Raw genomic sequence first — 18,280 nt, 5'->3', positions numbered from 1 at the left:
TTTTATATATAAACATTTATTTCAACAGTCAAGTCTGCTAAACATCATTTCCCAGGTTCATGTACTTATGGTTACTCATAAAAGCTTATTGTAATATAATATTACACTCATCAACAAAAATCGAATTGTCAGTACAAGAATTTTTTTTTAATTTGTAGCATAGACAATTGTGTCTATGCACATAGGCACCTTCAACAACTGACAGTTTGTCAATTATTATCGTCATGCTTACAGGCTGCTTCTCCTTCCTTGACTACTTAGCCAGACTCTTATGAGATGGAAATGATGAGTGGCAGTTAGTAAGCAGAGCTGTAAGGAGAGTCAGCCTAGATAACACACAACAGAAAGACATGAGAACCATAATTGTACTTCTTCCATATTTCAGGAAAACAGGAAATTGATCCTTATTATGAATAATACTGATCATAGCTGTAATGCTCCTGTTGCAGATTCATATGTAATAAAAATATATATATTTATTTTATATAAATACAATTATTAGTATGGTAAAACTTCTTTAACAAAGTACAGTTGAAGTACATCTCTGTGATTTCTGAAATGTCAGTACCAGAAACAAAACCTACCATTTTTTTAAGATTCACATATGAAAATAGACAAGTACCTGTACCATGTATATAACTACATCACTAGTTCAGTGGATAGTTGGTGCTTAGTAAGCAAGGGTAGGCATACTCCCCTTAGGAAGCTCATAGGAGGGGATGAATACTGGTTCTCACTTGCTAAGCACCGAGTATCCATAGAGCTGTCAAAGTATATGTTGATGTGGTAATTGGCCATAGGGGAAGCACTTAAGGATCCACAGCCAAGAAACACATCAATGGTTAAATTACTCTGGGTGCCCTGTTTAGAGACACACACAAACACACACTCAAGTGACTTACAGTGTCTCAGTTCTTTTGGGGGCCCATTTTATAATTTTTCCTCAGGGTCTTGAATATTTTTTCATGGTTTCATATGTAAGATATTTGATGGGATGACTAATATGTTGACACATAAAAACCATGGCATTAACATTACACCCAGAAAGGGGTAGGTAATCCAGGAATTTATTTCATGCAAGTGACAGGCAGCCAAAGGGACATTTCATAATTAATATATCAGACCTTGTTCTTTGGCACAATTTTGTCATAACAGTAAAATGCTTATCACTGTTTTCAATTGCTAAATAATTTCACAATGAAATGAGATGAAGAAACATACGAGTACAGTACAATACTTGGAAAACCCATCAATATATAGAATGGAGTGGAAGTTTCTATTTACTAAAGACCATTACAGTATTCACTTTTGACTCCATAACAATCCAATTACTGTAAACTTTATTGAATGGCCTGATAAATATATATGCTGAGTAATTGATTGTGAACACATACTTGATTATAGCACAAGTGTGACTTTGATAATTAGCCATCCAGAGCCATTGATCAACTGCCTGACTACAGTATAAAATAATAAAACCTTGATCTTTATTGTATGTTCTGACAGTTGTCCACCTTAAACTAATGTGACCTATTTCTACCTGGTTTGATGATGGTCTTACTAAAACAATTGTTGCCCTGGGTAATAATATTCTCCTCAGTGTATTATTTATGTGGCACTGATTCTGCTTGTCTCTCCTTTCATAATTTTTTTCAAATTCTCTGAAACCTTAAATAATAAGGCAAATTACAAAAAAATAAACACCTGTAATGGACTTACAGAGAATGTTGTAGTTCGGTTCATAAAATGTTACTCAAATAACAACAGTACAGATATAAGAAACCATATTGTGGTTTTCAAACATAATCCTCTTCTTGTAAACTAAGAAAATAATATGAAGAATTACAGGTAAGATTTTAGGTGAGAAAGATTGGGGAGATTATAGAATTTGGTGAATACAGTATTTAGTTCTTTAAATCTCTTATGGATTTTTAAAACTTTGCTATATATTGCTAAATAAGAGATATTTCCAGTTTTACATGAATATTTATTTTAATCACTTTTCTTGTCTTTTCATTTTCATTTAGATTCTTGATTTATTTTTGTACCTGTACTAACTTCATTATTTGCTTTCTCTTTTTTAGGTGAAGTTTCTGACTCCTTCAATCTTTAAGATCTTGTTTCAACTATATTTAGTAACTTTTTATTAACACAGTTTTAACTCCTTTCAAAGACAATATTGTGAGTATCCATCTCCCACTGTCTCTCTTATTTATGAATGAGGAAGTTTCTATTTGACTAAGGTGAGAAACTCCTCCCTGGTCTTGGGATCATCTCGGAACACCCCCAACATTGTGGACGTGGTGGTCTTTGCATTGATCTTCTGCACTCCACGCATCACCATACACATGTGGCTGCCGGAGATAAATAATACATGCTTTATATCAGTTATCTCCTAGGTACATGTATGAAAACCATCACTTGCAAAAACAGCAAGAAAAGCAAACAGCAAGACAGGCTTAAAAACCAACACCTGTATATAACCAAAAACAAGTAATTAGACACACATTACAGGTACTGTATAATAATTTGAACGGATTCATGTAAATAAACAGGGTAAGATGTTTATGAATATGCAAGTACTGTACAGAAATAAAAAGAAAGGGAAACAGATAAATACATAGACAGGCAGGAATGCATTTATAAAAACTGTAGAGGACAGGAAAATAGACACAAAGAAAAAAGACAGACAATAACTTAATGAGAAAGACAGCAAAAATATTCAGAAAGGGAGACAAACAGATAGAGGTTAAGAGACAAATGGAGAGAAAATTAGACATAGGAATGGACATACAGATGAAGAAACAAACTAGACACCACAGCACACTCATAAACTTTCACTTAAAACTCATTATCTTACAAACACTCGCATGCAGCTATTCTCAGGGGTGTACACTCTTTGACTGATCTTGCATGCAAACAAACACACATACACATTCATGTTAGCAATCATGCATATTTTGCTCTTGTCATACCTATATTATTTGTATTATCCTTTTAAGAACTTGCCATATTTATGCATACACTCCCTCTAATGAGTGTGTGTGGACACAGACAATGAACAATGTACACAGGTGGACACTCACTCACACATGCCTATTGTACAAAGAGAGCATTCATGTGAAAAAGCATTCATACCAAAACACAATACTGTACTGTACTCTTCCCATATTCACATAAAATATGGTGTTACAAATTTACAGCAGACTTATAAATTAAATAAGTGGAGTCACCATTATCGACTTGCCAATAATTAATATGTGCAGTACTTATAAGAATTATTTCTATCTATATGGATACTGATTCTAAAAAAAAATGACTAAAGAGATTTAGTTACACTTATATCATCTTTAAATCTTCCTCAAACCTGACTGGTGCAACTTCTGAAAATGCTGTCTGAGAATTCTTACATACAGTGTCTAAAAGAAAGAAGAAGTAAATATGAGTTGGGTGTTGGAGTAAGAATATCAGAGTACAGTACAGTACTGTACTGCCATTTTTATGCAGGTTATGTGAGGTCAACCAGACTGGTCAATTTAACCAGTTCTATTATTCTTTTTTAAACTATAAAGTGTAAGTTACTCACATGCCCTCCACCACGACGCCCACACCAGTAGGTTGGATGGCCTCCACCACTGCCAGGGCAATCTGTTTCGTTAGCCGCTCTTGAACTGTAAACAGCCATATTATTACCTACTGGTATTAAACACATGTATTCAATTAATTACAAATTATTTTCTTTTGTGCCATTCTCAGCACACTGTACTGATATCAAAAGAAAAGTCAAATTTATGAGGTTGACTCTTTCTGTAAGATATATTTGGGGGATGGGAAATAGAAACTTCTGCTGTACATCTTAATGAGAAATTTTCAAGAAAATTTTTGTTATTTGGCACTGCCATAGAATTTTTACAGTCGCATCACATGTGCATCAACCCTTGCCTTCTGTACATTAACTTGAGATCCAGACAAAGGCTTCTTAGGACAAAAGACCTTACCAACGGTAAGGAGGCATATCATACTCACATGTCACAACGGGACAAAAAAAACTGCATTAATTGAGACTGAATGTGAAAAGGTCCTAGGTGTCTATGTTGACTGATGTGTTATGCTTAGTTGGTTAAGTGCTCTAGATTATATTGTTTGAAGTTCTCTTATATTTCTTATTTTATGTTATGTTATGTTTATTTGTGATAAGCTTGTTCTGTTACTTGAAGCTTAATCATTCTTAATTTGTAATTACTTTTTATTCTGTTGGACACTGATGTCGCATTAAGTTGAATAAAGCCTCCTTGTGCTTATCTTCGTTATCATAACAATGACATGAACTGAAGTTCTCGGGCCATTGTGAGAAGAAAGCGGACCAAGCAACTAAATTATTAGGTTATATAAGAAGGTCATTCAAATATCTAGACAGTCCGTCCCTTGTAACGATCTTCAAGAGCACATTCAGGAGCCGGTGCATGCCCAGTATTTGCCAACAGTGCGTGACAGAGACGTGACCGATCGCCCGGGCGGCTAGCGAGCCGACCTTTTGGTGAAGAATATAAAGGAAAAGAGTCGTGACCGATCGCCCAAGCGGCTAACAAGCCGATCAGTGGCGAAGAGGATAAAAGTAAGAGCGAGGTGCTTCCCCACCTGGAGTACTCTCACCCCATCTGGTCCCCGAGATATGCTATGGACTGTCATTTGATTGAAAATGTCCAGGGGGCCACCAGACTGGTGCCTGCACTTCGGCAACTCAGCTACCCTGAGAGATTAGAACACCTGCAATTGCCTAGCTTATACTACAGACAGGCAAGGGGGGACCTAATTGAGGTGTATAAACATCTCAAAGGGCACTACTGTATTCAGCCGAGTGTCCTTACCTAGAGCTGGCAGACGCTTGCCCCACAAGGGGTCACAGCTCACAGCCGCAAATCCAGAAAACTGTGAGAGTGAACCTTTTCGGAGTGAGAGTTGTGAACTCTTGGAACAACCTGCCATAGAGTGTTGCGACGGCACCGAGTGTGAACTCATTCAAGTACTTTACACACTTTGCTGGTGAGGCTCATGTGCCTATAATTATTCGTGGAGTGACGATCGCCCTTCTTGAATGCAGGACTCGCATAAGACATTTTCCAATCACTGGGGACCTTTTGCTCATTCAGGCATTTACAGAACAGGATTTTCAGGGGCTCGGCAAGCTCGTTGTACAATTCTCTTAGCACTCTGGGATGCACCATGTCAGGGCCAGGAATCTTATGAACCTTTAGCTTTGACAATTTATTTCATACCCTCTCCTTTTATTCCTGGAGGCACTGAGTTTGGTCTTGGGCATATATTTATTGATCAAATGTTTCACTTTACTTACTATGATATTCAGCGCAGTGTCTGCGTTCTTATATCTTAGCGAATACTCCTCATTTCTTCCCTCATCCCATCGCATTTGCCCTTGTAATACAATATTTGAACTTTGACCTGTTTTTGTCATGAACCAAGTGACAGTTAAATCTGAGGACAGCATTATGTGTTCCAGCTTAGCCACCATACCCTCCTCGTTAGTTATGATGAGGTCCAGTGATTTGGGTGTTTGTTCCCTTCTGTATTGAGTTGGATCTTTAACATTAAATAATTTAAGTGGCACAGCGTTCATGCATGTATCTCTCACTACTGTGCCATTGGTCCGAGTCCTGCTTGGTCCAGACACAGGTGAGTAGTGTTATCCAGTGTAACACTACCAAACATCACTAGTTTCTTCTGGGTACTCCAGTTTCCCCCTGTAGTAACACTGGACAATATAGTTCATAACAAAACTAACGAAGAACAGACAAATTGCCAGAACAGCTAATAGATGGCGGACACCCCCACCCCCCCAGGGGTCACAGCTCAAGGTTGAAAAAGCCACACACAAGTCCTGAAAACTGTGAGGGCAAACTTTTTCGGAGTAAGAATTGTGAACTCTTTGAGCAATCTGCCAGAGAGCATTGTGACAATGCCGAGTGTGAACTCATTCAAGACCAGACTTGACTAACACTGCAGCAGTTACAGATACATCCAGTACATGCCTAATACTTGCCAACAGTGCATAGAGACATAACCGACCATCAAAATGGCTAACAAGCCGGTCAGTGGTGAAGAGGATAAAGTAAAGTAAAATAGTGTTTTGCCGAGGCATAATTTGGTATTATTGTACAGTGTTTGTAACCTAGGTCTTTTATTATTTCCTGTTCCAAGCAGCAGTTATTTTGGCAAGTTTGGGGAGATTTTCGTGTATATATTGATGTATTACTTATGTAAGAATTGTGTAGAATGTATTGCAACATTTGTGTAAGCCTCGATCAGAGTAGAACGTACTAGAACTTACCAGACCCGTCTGAGTTGTTCTAGGATCGTCTAACGAGACAGATATAAGTGGCAGCGAGCGGCCTTGAGTAAGTCAACCATTCTGATCAGAGTGTAAAGAACGAGCCTTGTAGAACAACTGAAGATAATTGTTGTGCAAGTATTGTGGAATTGTTGTGAGCAATATAAAAGTGAAAAGACTAAGGAATTGTACACTGGTAGTGTGCTGACTATATATTCGAAGTGAGAAATCCAGCTGTGAAGACATTACCCTGTGAACAGTGTTGTGAAGAATCATTGCTTATTAAAGAAGACTACAGTGCATAAGAGTGTTTTTGTGACCTGGTGGAAATCTACCTGCCTGTTGCTTGTCTGTACACTGATAATGATTGTCAGAAAATTACCGGAGACTGGCGGCACAGCCAGTGGTAAATCAAAGACACTTGTGAGATACAGTACTGTATCTACTGCTTCTGTACATATAACCCTGGCCGCTGGTAACCAGTGGTGGAAGCTGGGTAAGCGGCGAAAGGAGGGTTGTAACAATAGGGTGAAGCAACAATCGGGGTCAAATAAGAGAGGGTCAGGTAAATCAATAGAGGATTAGAGTGAAGAAAGAGAGGATAAGGTTGAAGCAAGAGTGGGTCAGGGGGAATTAAGATAGACACTTACCCTGTAATCTACGGCTGAAGATTTCCACAATTCTGAAAAATAAATTTTTTTAGTGTTTTTTACTGAACATAAAATTTGGGTCAAATTTCTCAAATGTTTGTAAAATGCATTTTCTTCTTTTCCAAATTATACAGCAGTGAGAATGCATCTAAATGACTCTGAAGTTCCGACCTGAGAATGCACCTGACCCATCCCATTGGTTAGGATCTGAAAATGCACCTGACTTAATAAAGTTATGACCTAATAACACACATAACTGACTCACTGAAGTTGAGACCTGAGAATGCACTTTCCTGCCACTGATATTGCGGACTGAAAACACAACTCACTCACTAAAGTTGCGACCTAAGAACGTACCTAACTGAATCACTGAAGTTAAGTAAGACCTGAGAGTGCACCAAGGTTCCCCAAAAGCTTGTGGGTGTTGAAGGGTTTGGGTATTCCCTGACAATCTTGAATTCACTTCGAAAACACTTATTTTTGTTCTCCGTGGCACATTTATATTCGACGCAACTCCTGTCAGTGCCACATGACTTGCTTTACGTCCATGCGACGTGCGTAAACTCTACTCGAAACAATTATTCACTTCACAATGCAAACCAACCTTATATGCAGTGAAATTAGCTGATTTTCTTAGCACAGCTATCTATTTATCTATCTGTTTGTCTATCTATCTATATAAAATACATTCCGTGTGTGTGTGTGTGTGTGTGTGTTTTTCTAACAAATTTCCAAAATTTTCAAGATAGCTGGAATTTGGTAAGAGGGAGCGGATGGCCTAGGCCCTAGGGGCTTGTACACTGGAAGGTAGGAAAGCCACCATCCCCTCCCCTCGACGTGTGATAGAAATTTTGTTGGAGGCTCACTAAATGGCTCTGACAGGATATGCTATCTGACATTTGACACGCAAAATTTAATTCATTCCAGTTTTGACTTATGTGGCTGATGGATGTTATCCTTGTGTCATATGCAACTCTCTCAATATAATGGAAAGAAATATGTCAACATGTGCATGTTTGAAATTTATACTTGAATATGAATAAGAAAGAAAGAAAATTATATATGGTTGATATATAGTGTATATACAGTATATATATATCAAGTCTGTCTTATGTGAGTCCGATCTTCAAGAAGGGCGATCGTCACTCCACGAACAACTATAGACTGGTGAGCCTGACCAGCATAATATGTAAAGTACTTGAGAGTATTATCAGCGATGCCACAATGGAACATCTGCTACGAAACGGCCTTGTAAAGGATTGCCAACACGGTTTTATATCGGGGCGCTCCTGCTTAACACAATTGCTCAAGGTATTGGATATTTAGACCCATATTCTGGAACGGGGTGGTAATATCGACAATATTTACCTAGATTTTGCCAAGGCTTTCGACAGTATACCCCACGAAAGGCTGAAAATCAAACTGGAAGGGTACGGAATTTGGAGAAATGTCCTAGCGTGAATAGAAGACTTTCTACATGACCGCAAGCGGTGTGTGGTGATTAATGGTACCTGTCACAAGTGGGGTACCACAGGGCAGTGTATTGGACCCGTTGTTGTTTGTTTGTTCATAAATGACATGCCTGACGTTGTACACTCCTCCATACAAATGTTTGCCGATGACGCCAAGTTATTTCAGGAAATCAAGAACCAAGCAAACTGTGAAGAGCTGCAGAAGGACCTCTGTGGGCTCCAGGAATGGTCGAAGAAAAGGCTGCTGAGATTCAATGTCACGAAGTGTAAGAGGATGCACCTGGGGCATACCAACGGTAAGGAGGCGTATCATATGTCCCAACGGGATGAAGAAACTGCACTATTTGAGACTGAATGTGAGAAGGACCTAGGTGTGTATGTTAACAATGAGCTGAAGTTCTCGGGCCATTGCGAGAAGAAGGTAAACCAGGCAAATAAATTATTGAGTCTTATAAGAAGGTCGTTCAGACATCTAGACGGTTCGTCCCTCGTAACGATCTTCAAGAGTGAAGTGCTTCCCCATCTGGAGTACTGTCACCCCGTCTGGTCCCCGAGATATGCTAGGGACAGTCAGTTGGTTAAAAATGTTCAAAGGAGGGCCACCAGACTGGTGCATACACTTCGGCACCTCAGCTACCCTGAGAGATTGGAGCGCCCGAACTTGCCTAGCTTATATTACAGACAGGAAAGGGGTGACCTAATTGAGGTGTTTAATCATCTTAAGGGGCACTACTCAGTCGAGTGTCCTTACTTGGAGCTGGCGGACGCTCGCCCCCACAATGGGTCACAGCTCAAGATTGAAGAAGCCGCAAGTCCAGAAAACTGTGAGGGCAAACTTTTTCTGAGTGAGAGTTGTGAACTCTTGGAACAATCTACTAGAAAGTGTTGTGACAGCACCGAGTGTGAGGTCTTTCAAGACCAGACTAGACCAACACTGGAGCAGGTTCAGGTACATTCAGGAGCCAGTGCATGCCCAGTACTTGGTTTGGTCTTGGGTATATATTTATCGATCAAATCGGTCACTTTACTAGTTATGATATTCAGTGTAGTGTCTGCGTTCTTGTGCCTTAATGAGTCACGCCAGTGAATATCCCGCACATTTTCCCTCATCCCGTTGTAATTAACCTGGTAATATTTGCATCTTGGCCTGGCCTTATCTTGAACTAGGTAACAGTTAAATCTGTATGACAACACTATATGGTGACTGGTGCCAACTGGGGCAAGGTGTTCCAGTTTGGCCATCATACCCTCCTCGTTTGTTAGGATGAGGTCTAGTGGCTTGGGTGTTTGCTCCCCTCTATAATGTGTTGGGTCTCTAACATGTTGGAACAGAAAATTATCTCTCAGAGTTTCTACAGAAAGAGTAGCAGGGTTATTCAAGTCTTTTGGGGTGAACTCGCTTCTCTAGTTGATATCGCCATAGTTAAGGTCCCCCATGATAAGGAGGTGGCTAGGGTTGAGCATCGCCGCGTTATCTATTAAGGCTCTTAAGTTCCTTTGATTTAGTGGACCACAGTTTGGGGATCTATAGATACACCCAACAATAAGTAAGTCCCCTCCCTTTAGTTTAATTTTACACCACATGGACTCTTCAAAAACATCCTCTCCCTGTACCCTCGCCTGGCTGGCTCTAAGGTCTGCCTAGCATAGACAACTACAACCTCTTGCAAGTTTCTTGAGAAAGGTTCGCAAATGAGTCATATCCAGCAATATTGAACTCATATTCCTCTTGGTCGATTCTCATGTTATTGTACTGTAGTGGATTCCTCCCCTACAAACGCTGTTTGTCGTTGAGTAGCCGACCCCGCGAATTCCCCAGTGTATGCCTCGTGGTCTAGGTCAACCAGCGCCGCCTTACATGACGGAGGTCAACTATTAAGCCACGCCTACCTCCGCTATATAAGACTTGACCTCGTGGTGACCTACCGCTCTTCTTCTAGCTACAGCCGCAGCAAGCAACACCACCTCCTCCGCCGCTGCCTGGCGGCCCTCGCTCCCGCCAGGCAGCGGCGGAGGAGGTGGTGTTGCTTGCTGCGGCTGTAGCTAGAAGAAGAGAGGTAGGTCACCACGAGGTCAGGTCTTATATAGCGGAGGTAGGCGTGGCTTAATAGTTGACCTCCGTCATGTAAGGCGGCGCTGGTTGACCTAGACCACGAGGCATACACTGGGGAATTCGCGGGGTCGGCTACTCGGTGACAAACAGCGTTTGTAGGGAAGGAATCCACTACAGTACAACAGTTCTACAACTCCTACAATATCTGGTTGGTGTACCTTCAGTAGTGTTTCAAACTCCTCTCTCTTATCAAGGAACGTGTCAGTATTAGTGTACATGACATTCAAGCCAGAATTTGTTCTCGGTAACGTCTCTGCTCTTAGTAGTAACCCCCCCCCATTCTCAGAAGCTGCAGCATTTGCTAAGTACACTATTTTTCAAGGTGTGGTTAGAAATGTCATTGCTTACAAGGTGCTCACCTCCTCCCGGGTGGAGGGTGCGCTGCTGTTCCTTGGCCCTGTGGCGGTACACTTGCTTCCACTACCCTCTCCCTGAATATAACCCTGCTTCAAGCTCTGCAGGAGCTTCTTGTACTGTTCCCTCTGCATTACCGTGCAATCTGGGTGAATGAATGCACTCCGAGGTACCTCGCTCCTTGCTAAGTTTTTTTGCCTGCCGAATAACCTCCCATTTCTCCTCCTCACTCACTAGTGTGATCCTGAGGGGGCGAGACTTATCCCCCTGCTTTTGTCCCAGCCTCCTCACATTCTGAGGGGTTGACGGCATCGTCAGAACCTCTGTACAAATATTCTTAAACTGCATCTTATCGTGTGTTACCTTACTCTCAGTTCCCTCCGCCTGGCTCTCAGGGACTCCAAAAACTATTACATTGTTCCTGCGCTGGAAACGTTCCCGTTGTTCCTCCTCTCCCCTAACAGTAAGTCCGTTAATTTTCATTTCTTCGACACACTTCTTCAGAAACCTAGCTGCTGTAGAACCTGTTCTGATCCCTCATCACTCTCTGCCACCTCCCGTGGCCCTGCTAATACCTCAGCATAACTCCTCTTAGCAACCACCTCCATTCTGTCGGCTACTTCTTCAGTCTTAGCAAGGATCTCTTTCCCAACTTGTTCTAGTTTGGCAACCAGCAAGGCTCCAGCTTCATCTATTTTCGTCCTTAGGAAACTCGTTCCCCAATGGCTTGCAATCACCTCTTTCACCTTGACTATGCAGTCAGGGTAATACTAGCAACAGCTTTCCTAAATGCTGCATCTATATCCGTTATTCCCCGCAGTAATCACACATCATCATTTCCCTCATGGTTCTTGTTGTTGTGGGGGGGGTGGTTGCACACTTTGTATAGATCTACACCTATTTAAAAAAAAAGAAAAAAAAAGTACTTAGCTGCCCTCTGCTGGTTTTAACCTCCCCTGTTACCTTTAGAGTTGTCTTCTGTTTCTTCTCTTTTTTTCAGTTCACTTCGGCAATTTGTCGGTATTTATGTGCTATCTCTGTGTACACTGCATTTTGCTGTGAATAACGGATTTTATACATCCACTCAGTCCTTTAGAAACAGAAAAAAATTAAATAAAACTTTCTTTGGGGCAGTAATAGAATGCCTTTTAGGATAACCAAGCTTGTTGATTTAATTTTTATTTTATTTTAACTAGTATTTCCGTATACTGTACTTTCTTTTCCCGTTCTCATCAAATACTATATCTCTTTGTGCTATCACTGTGTACACTGTATCTCCCTGTGAATGGTGTATTGTAGGCACAGTTTCAGTCCATGAGAAAGCACACATACAAAATAATATTTAAAGTCTCTGTGGCACCTATAACACGACTTGGTTTCTGCTGGTAGCGGTGCCTTACCAACTTGCTTGCCAATTTGTATTCACTTTAAGTTATTTACAACCTCTTCCGCGGTCACTGATGACACTATGAACTGATTTATCACAGCCGTGACCACAACTCCGTTAAAAAATAAAATAAGAGCTTTGTCATATGGCAATGATTTTGTGGTTGTAGGCCTCTTGACATGGGCTGTATCTCCAACTAAGTGGAGATTGAGTTTTAAAAAATACAATCGCGTCTAGCGTTAAAATTCCTACATCGATTTACACTTCACATAACAAAGACGATCTTGATGATCTTATGTAATCACTGTCCAATTTCTACCGCTCAACAACGAATACGCTCTGTAACTGAGACGCAACACGATCTTACCCGCGCCTAACTCCCTTTATGATTATTACCATCTGCAGGGAACTCACTACTGCCGAGTTTATGAGAGCGGCAGAAGAAATTAGTCCTTTTTGTTGGATGATGAAATAAAATATGATATTTAATTCGTTTGAAATTTCAGACTTTGTTTATCAATCTATCAAACTTAACAGATGCTGTATAGTGTGTGTGTGTGTGTGTGTCTGCTGGTAAAAGACGTCAAATATATTACCTGGCTACCTTGGAGAGGCCCAGCACTTTTTTGTTTGGGAGGTAGCCGACAGACACTTTACCCCAGAAGGGGACCAGATGATGCTCGCAAATGGAGAACATCTCTATGTCCTTCACGATAACCAGATCGTCGTGGTCCTCGTCGAACACAGCGTCGTTCATCACATCTGACGGTGGGGGGAGGGAGGGAAGGTGGAGAGGGCACACACGTCAAGGCAGGTAGTCACAGTGTTAAATAGCATCACTATTATTTCTTAATTTTAGTATAATACGACACGAGACCAGTTATATCATTATACCTGTATATTGCAACTTGATTATTCCAAAGATGTCGAAGAAACAGAAAATTAAGATATTCTTAGACAAAACTGAGAAGTTTGAGAATGACCGAGCTTCATTGTTGCTCTAGGGACACTCACCTTCGATAGTCTGGTCGTAGCCCTTGGTGAAGTAGAGCATGGCCTTAGCAGCTCTAACGGGAGTCTTACGGAGCCCATCACGATTTGGATCCTCACCGAGATCCTTCAGAAGGGAGCGATAACTGGCGGCCAGCTCTGGGATGATGTCCTCCCTGGTAGGCGGCTTGTGATCCAACTCTAAGTCGAAGTGGAACGGGCACTTCTCATGACCTGAGGACACACTTCTCTTTAGAACAGACCTCAACACACATCACGACCATATTGCTTAAAATCCTTCGCTAGTATTACGTTTGCTGCAAGTTTCATGTTTACCGAAACTATTATAGACTGACGACAACATAATTTATATTTATTATAATAATAATGGAATGATAACAAGTTCTCTTTACTACAGGCAATTAAAGTCGCAACAGAAAAAGAAAGTACAGACTGACCTCCCGAACGGTTAAGAAGCTGATAAGTGGTAGATTTGATGAATTATATAAAGCTAGTCCTAATTGGGAGTAGACGTTTTCGCACCAAAATAGCCTTACTTACAATATCACTAACTTAATCACTCTCTGAATTACCCAAAACAAACACCCACGACGTATACACAAGACAAAGGACAGAACACGAGCACAACGTCGTCTCCACGCCTGCCTTCTGAAACCCACAACCAACTTATGCTCATTAATATCCAAATAAGTTTGAGGTACTTCATATCGATCTTTTCCCTTGTCTCCTTAATGCCTCTAAATGACTTTACATAAGTGGCAAGGAAGCGGAGGAGGACCACTTGAGGCGATATATGACCCCCCAACCCCCAGTTAATTTTCATTACCCTGAACTACAACAACATAGTCAGTGTTTAGCAGTTTAGTGAGCTTACCTGCCCACCCCGCGGGCACCAGGGACAGGGCTAGAAAGGGAGGGAGGGCGTAGTCGTGGTGATGGTGGAGGGAAGGTGGGAGGGAGGATTTGGTGATGGTGGTGGAGGAAGGTCGGGAGGGAGGAAGGTTTTTTTTTTAAATTTAACAAATTTATTGACAAAGCTTGGAGTACAGTATATATATATATATATATATATATATATATATATATATATATATATATATATATATATATATATATATATATATACACGGTGTTGGTGGAGGAAGATTGAGAGAGGGGACGTGGTGGTGGTGGTCTTATAGAGAGCAAGAATAATGCATTTGAAAAGGAAGGATGAGGAAGTAGAAGGAGGGGGAAGAGAAGAGGTGGAGGAAGGGCAGGTGGAGAATGAAAAGGGAAAACTGGCGAGGGGGAGAACCACTAAGAAAAAAGTGGAGAGGAAGAGTTGGGATAGAGGAAGGAGTATCAGGATAAAGAAGAGAAGTGAACAGGAGGAAGAGGGAGAAGAATTAGGAGGAAAATGAATAGTGAGAGGAGGAGAAGGAGGAGAGAGGGACGAAGTAGCACGGCAGATGATGTAATCATAGCTTTCCTTTTAAGGGATTGTTTGTGCAGGCCAAGCTAGAGGTGACTTTGTGCGTGTGTGCGCAGACACTACAACACTCAAGTCGAGCTGCTCATAAGTCAAGGCTGTTTTGGAGGACCGGTCCGACTAATTACCCAAATGTAGCCAAATATAGCCGGAATGAAGTCAAATAATGGTCCTAGATGAATAAATCGGACTGCCAATCACTTCTCGACTAATATTTGGTGTCAGAAAGTCACAAAAAATTGGAAAACTTACTTTAATCTGAGTTAATAGATCGTGTGCATGTGCCGACGGAGCGAGGAATTACCCAAATGTAGCCGCAATTAAGTCAAATGATGGTCGTACAAGCGTAATTCGGGCTGTGAATCACTTCTCGATTATTATTTGGTGTCATAAAGTAAAAAAAAATTGGTAAACTTAATTTAATCTGATTTGTGTTGTATTAGGTTAGGTTTGGTTTGATTAGGTTAGGTTAGGTATATGCACTTGATCTATTAACTCAGATTAAATTAAGTTTACCAATTTTTTGTGACTTTGTGACACCAAATACTAGTCGAGAAGTGATTGGCAGTCCGATTTATTCACCTAGGACCATTATTTGACTTCATTCCGGCTATATTTGGGTACATTTGGGTAATTAGTCGGACCCTTGGGGGACTGTTGACTAATCACAGAGAATGGCCAGTGTCCTCTCTGGCGTGAGGTGTTATTGCATGAATATAGACGTTAGACGATCCTGTATATATTAGTATTTTTATGCATTTACAGAATTTTTTTTAGATTGTTTACAAACATAAATAGGATCACCTGAAGAATCATCGCCCCAGCTTATTTCACCTAAAGATTAAACCACCCTAAAACTATTTTGAGAGGATGAGGTTAGGTTAGGATATGTAAGGTTAGATTTAGGTTAGGATATAATAGGTTTAGGTTAGGTTAAGTTAGCATTAAGGTAGTTAATCTTCAGGTGAAATAAGCTGAGGCGATGATTCTACAATTCCAACAGTTGCATAAGATTTATAATTTTGAAAACAATGTTCGATGTTTATACTGGAATATGCTGCTTAGTGTTCGAATGGTCAGGAAAATCACTTACAATTTGTTTTCATATAGAGGAAATAAAAAGTGATATGATAGTAGTAGCTAAAATAGTATTTACTTTTAAATTTATAATCCAAGCTACTATTCACTAAAAATGTTTATATTATATTGTGATATACAACATATTTTTGCGAAAATCAGGTAGTGAAACGTGGAATTGTCTCAAGGCTAACTGCCCGCCACATTTAAGACACCAAGGTTATTCTGGTATATTCCCTTAAGCTCTGTATTTTCTCTTGAATGTGGTTTAGGTAATTTATTTTCATAGAAGGAAAAGAATATATGTGTCGATTATGTTCTTTTTCTACTCTATAACTTGGTAAATATCACTCAGCCAGAAATATCAAGTGACATGGATACCAGGACTGGAGGTCCAGTTGGCTCCACTCCACTTAAGAGTTGCCAGTCCTGTCTTTCCCTGGGGTGTATGGGCCCCGAACTCTGACCTGTAAATTTGAAGCACTCGCTAGTGAACTGGAGGGAGAGGGAGGAGGGGGTGTGTTAGCTTAAGGTATATTTTTGGTGGGTGGGGGGAAAGGACAAGGGGTATTGGGGATGAGGAGGGAAAGTGTATATCAGTTGTAATCTCTCCCAACTGATATACACTTTCCGTCCTCACTCAACATAATACACTATATACACAACAGACATGCCGAAACCTACACAATCAGAATATACAGTATAGCATACACAGACGATGCAACTCAATCAAATACCCTGGAAAATCCAAACAAATGATGGCCATACGAACAAGCCGAGAAATAGAATCACTTAACATGTATGAAAGGAAATGGAAAATAAAAACCACCCTGGAAAAACTCAAAATCCTACACATAGCAAAAGCAAACCCTTACCCCATTATAGTAAATAACTATCAAATACTACCATAAATCGCCAACGAAAAAATACTATGACTCAACACCAAAGAAAGAATAGCAATAGCAAAAACACAACTTACAAAGCTCAGAAGATTCCGAAAATTAAACACCAAAACACAACTCCACCTCTACAAAGCTTTGGTCAGACCGCATCTAGAATACCCTCCGATACCTCTAAACACAATCATAAAAACAAATAAACTAAAACTACAGGCAGTGCAGAATGTAGCCCTCAGGAGAGCGGCAAAACACAGCTCACCTTATACACAAACAGTACGAGACATACACACATAACATAACATATTAACAGTAGAACGCCCAAACAAGCAATAGCAATATGGGAAAATCTACAAGAATCAGAGTACCCCATATTACAACACTAATATAATAACAACACACAGCTGGTGACCCAAAGGCATAAAAAATTACGATATAGAACCAGGACCGCTTGGGAACTTCGTGTTTTCTTTTTCCTTGTGGTTATCAGCATATATATATATATATATATATATATATATATATATATATATATATATATATATATATATATATATATATATATATATATATATGCAAGTAAATCATATATGATAGGTATATGCTGATAACCACAAGGAAAAAGAAAACACGAAGTTCCCAAGCGCTTTCGTGTAATTCACATCTTCAGGGGTGAGTACAGACTAAGGAGAAGTACAAAACAAGGTGTATATATACAGAGGAGGGTGAGATCAGGTCCACAATGGTCAGGTATTAGGTAATGACCCTACTAATCTTTAAATAGCACCGCAACGGTCGGTAGTCAGGTCAGAGGGTAAGGTGACCCAACCTTCTCACCTGGTTACAAATCTTCTTAATTACAAAATTGTCCAGTTTGTACATGCCATTACTCAAATTCATGTTGAATGCTTCGGTATGTTTAATGAGACTAGATTCTATGATGTTCCTACTGTCAATTGAATTATAAGGTAATATTGAGGAGGCATTATCCCAGTCAATGCAATGCTTGTTATCCCTCAAATGAACAAACATAGCATTGGATTTCTGGCCTGTCCTAACACTATATTTATGTTGTTTAAGTCTAGTTACAAGATCTTTACCTGTCTGGCCTAAGTAAAACATATTACATTCCTTGCAAGGAACTTTATAAATGCAACCAATTGTGTTGTTGGGGGAGTTCTTGGTTAACATTTGTTTAACAGTGCATGAGTTTTTTGTGAAATGGTAATATTAAGATATTCTTATGGTCATGGGTGGGCTTGGGATCAGTTCTATAAAAAGATTTCTCAGTAATGTTCAGGCATTTGTCTATGAAAGATCTAGGGTATTTAAGGTTTGAGCCAATATTATAGATATATTTATATTCCTCATCAATGAATTCCTGGTTGCAAATTCTCAAAGCACGTAAAAACATTGTTGAAAATACTGACTGTTTGACTCTATTATGGTGGGAAGAATAATAATGAATGTATGAACACACATTAGTAGGTTTTCTATAAATAC

General features: G+C 40.0%; 1 protein-coding gene across 1 annotated transcript in view; it reads right to left on the bottom strand.

Annotated features, from left to right (window-relative positions):
• The window catches only part of LOC121869633 (GTP cyclohydrolase 1-like), a 44,397-nt gene continuing 26,117 nt past the window's right edge, over positions 1-18,280 (bottom strand). Inside the window, exons 3-7 of the mRNA XM_042371130.1 lie at positions 13,337-13,546; positions 12,919-13,084; positions 6,997-7,028; positions 3,587-3,671; positions 1-2,354 (exon numbers count right to left, since the gene is read on the bottom strand). Coding sequence (XP_042227064.1) covers positions 2,231-2,354; positions 3,587-3,671; positions 6,997-7,028; positions 12,919-13,084; positions 13,337-13,546 — 617 coding nt within the window. The 3' untranslated portion in view covers positions 1-2,230. The remainder of the gene's footprint in view (positions 2,355-3,586; positions 3,672-6,996; positions 7,029-12,918; positions 13,085-13,336; positions 13,547-18,280) is intronic.

Source organism: Homarus americanus, unplaced genomic scaffold (assembly GCF_018991925.1).
Source record: "Homarus americanus isolate GMGI-L3 unplaced genomic scaffold, GMGI_Hamer_2.0 scaffold32583, whole genome shotgun sequence".
Classification (NCBI taxonomy): Eukaryota; Metazoa; Arthropoda; class Malacostraca; order Decapoda; family Nephropidae; genus Homarus; species Homarus americanus.
This window is presented reverse-complemented; position numbering and strand designations above follow the sequence as displayed.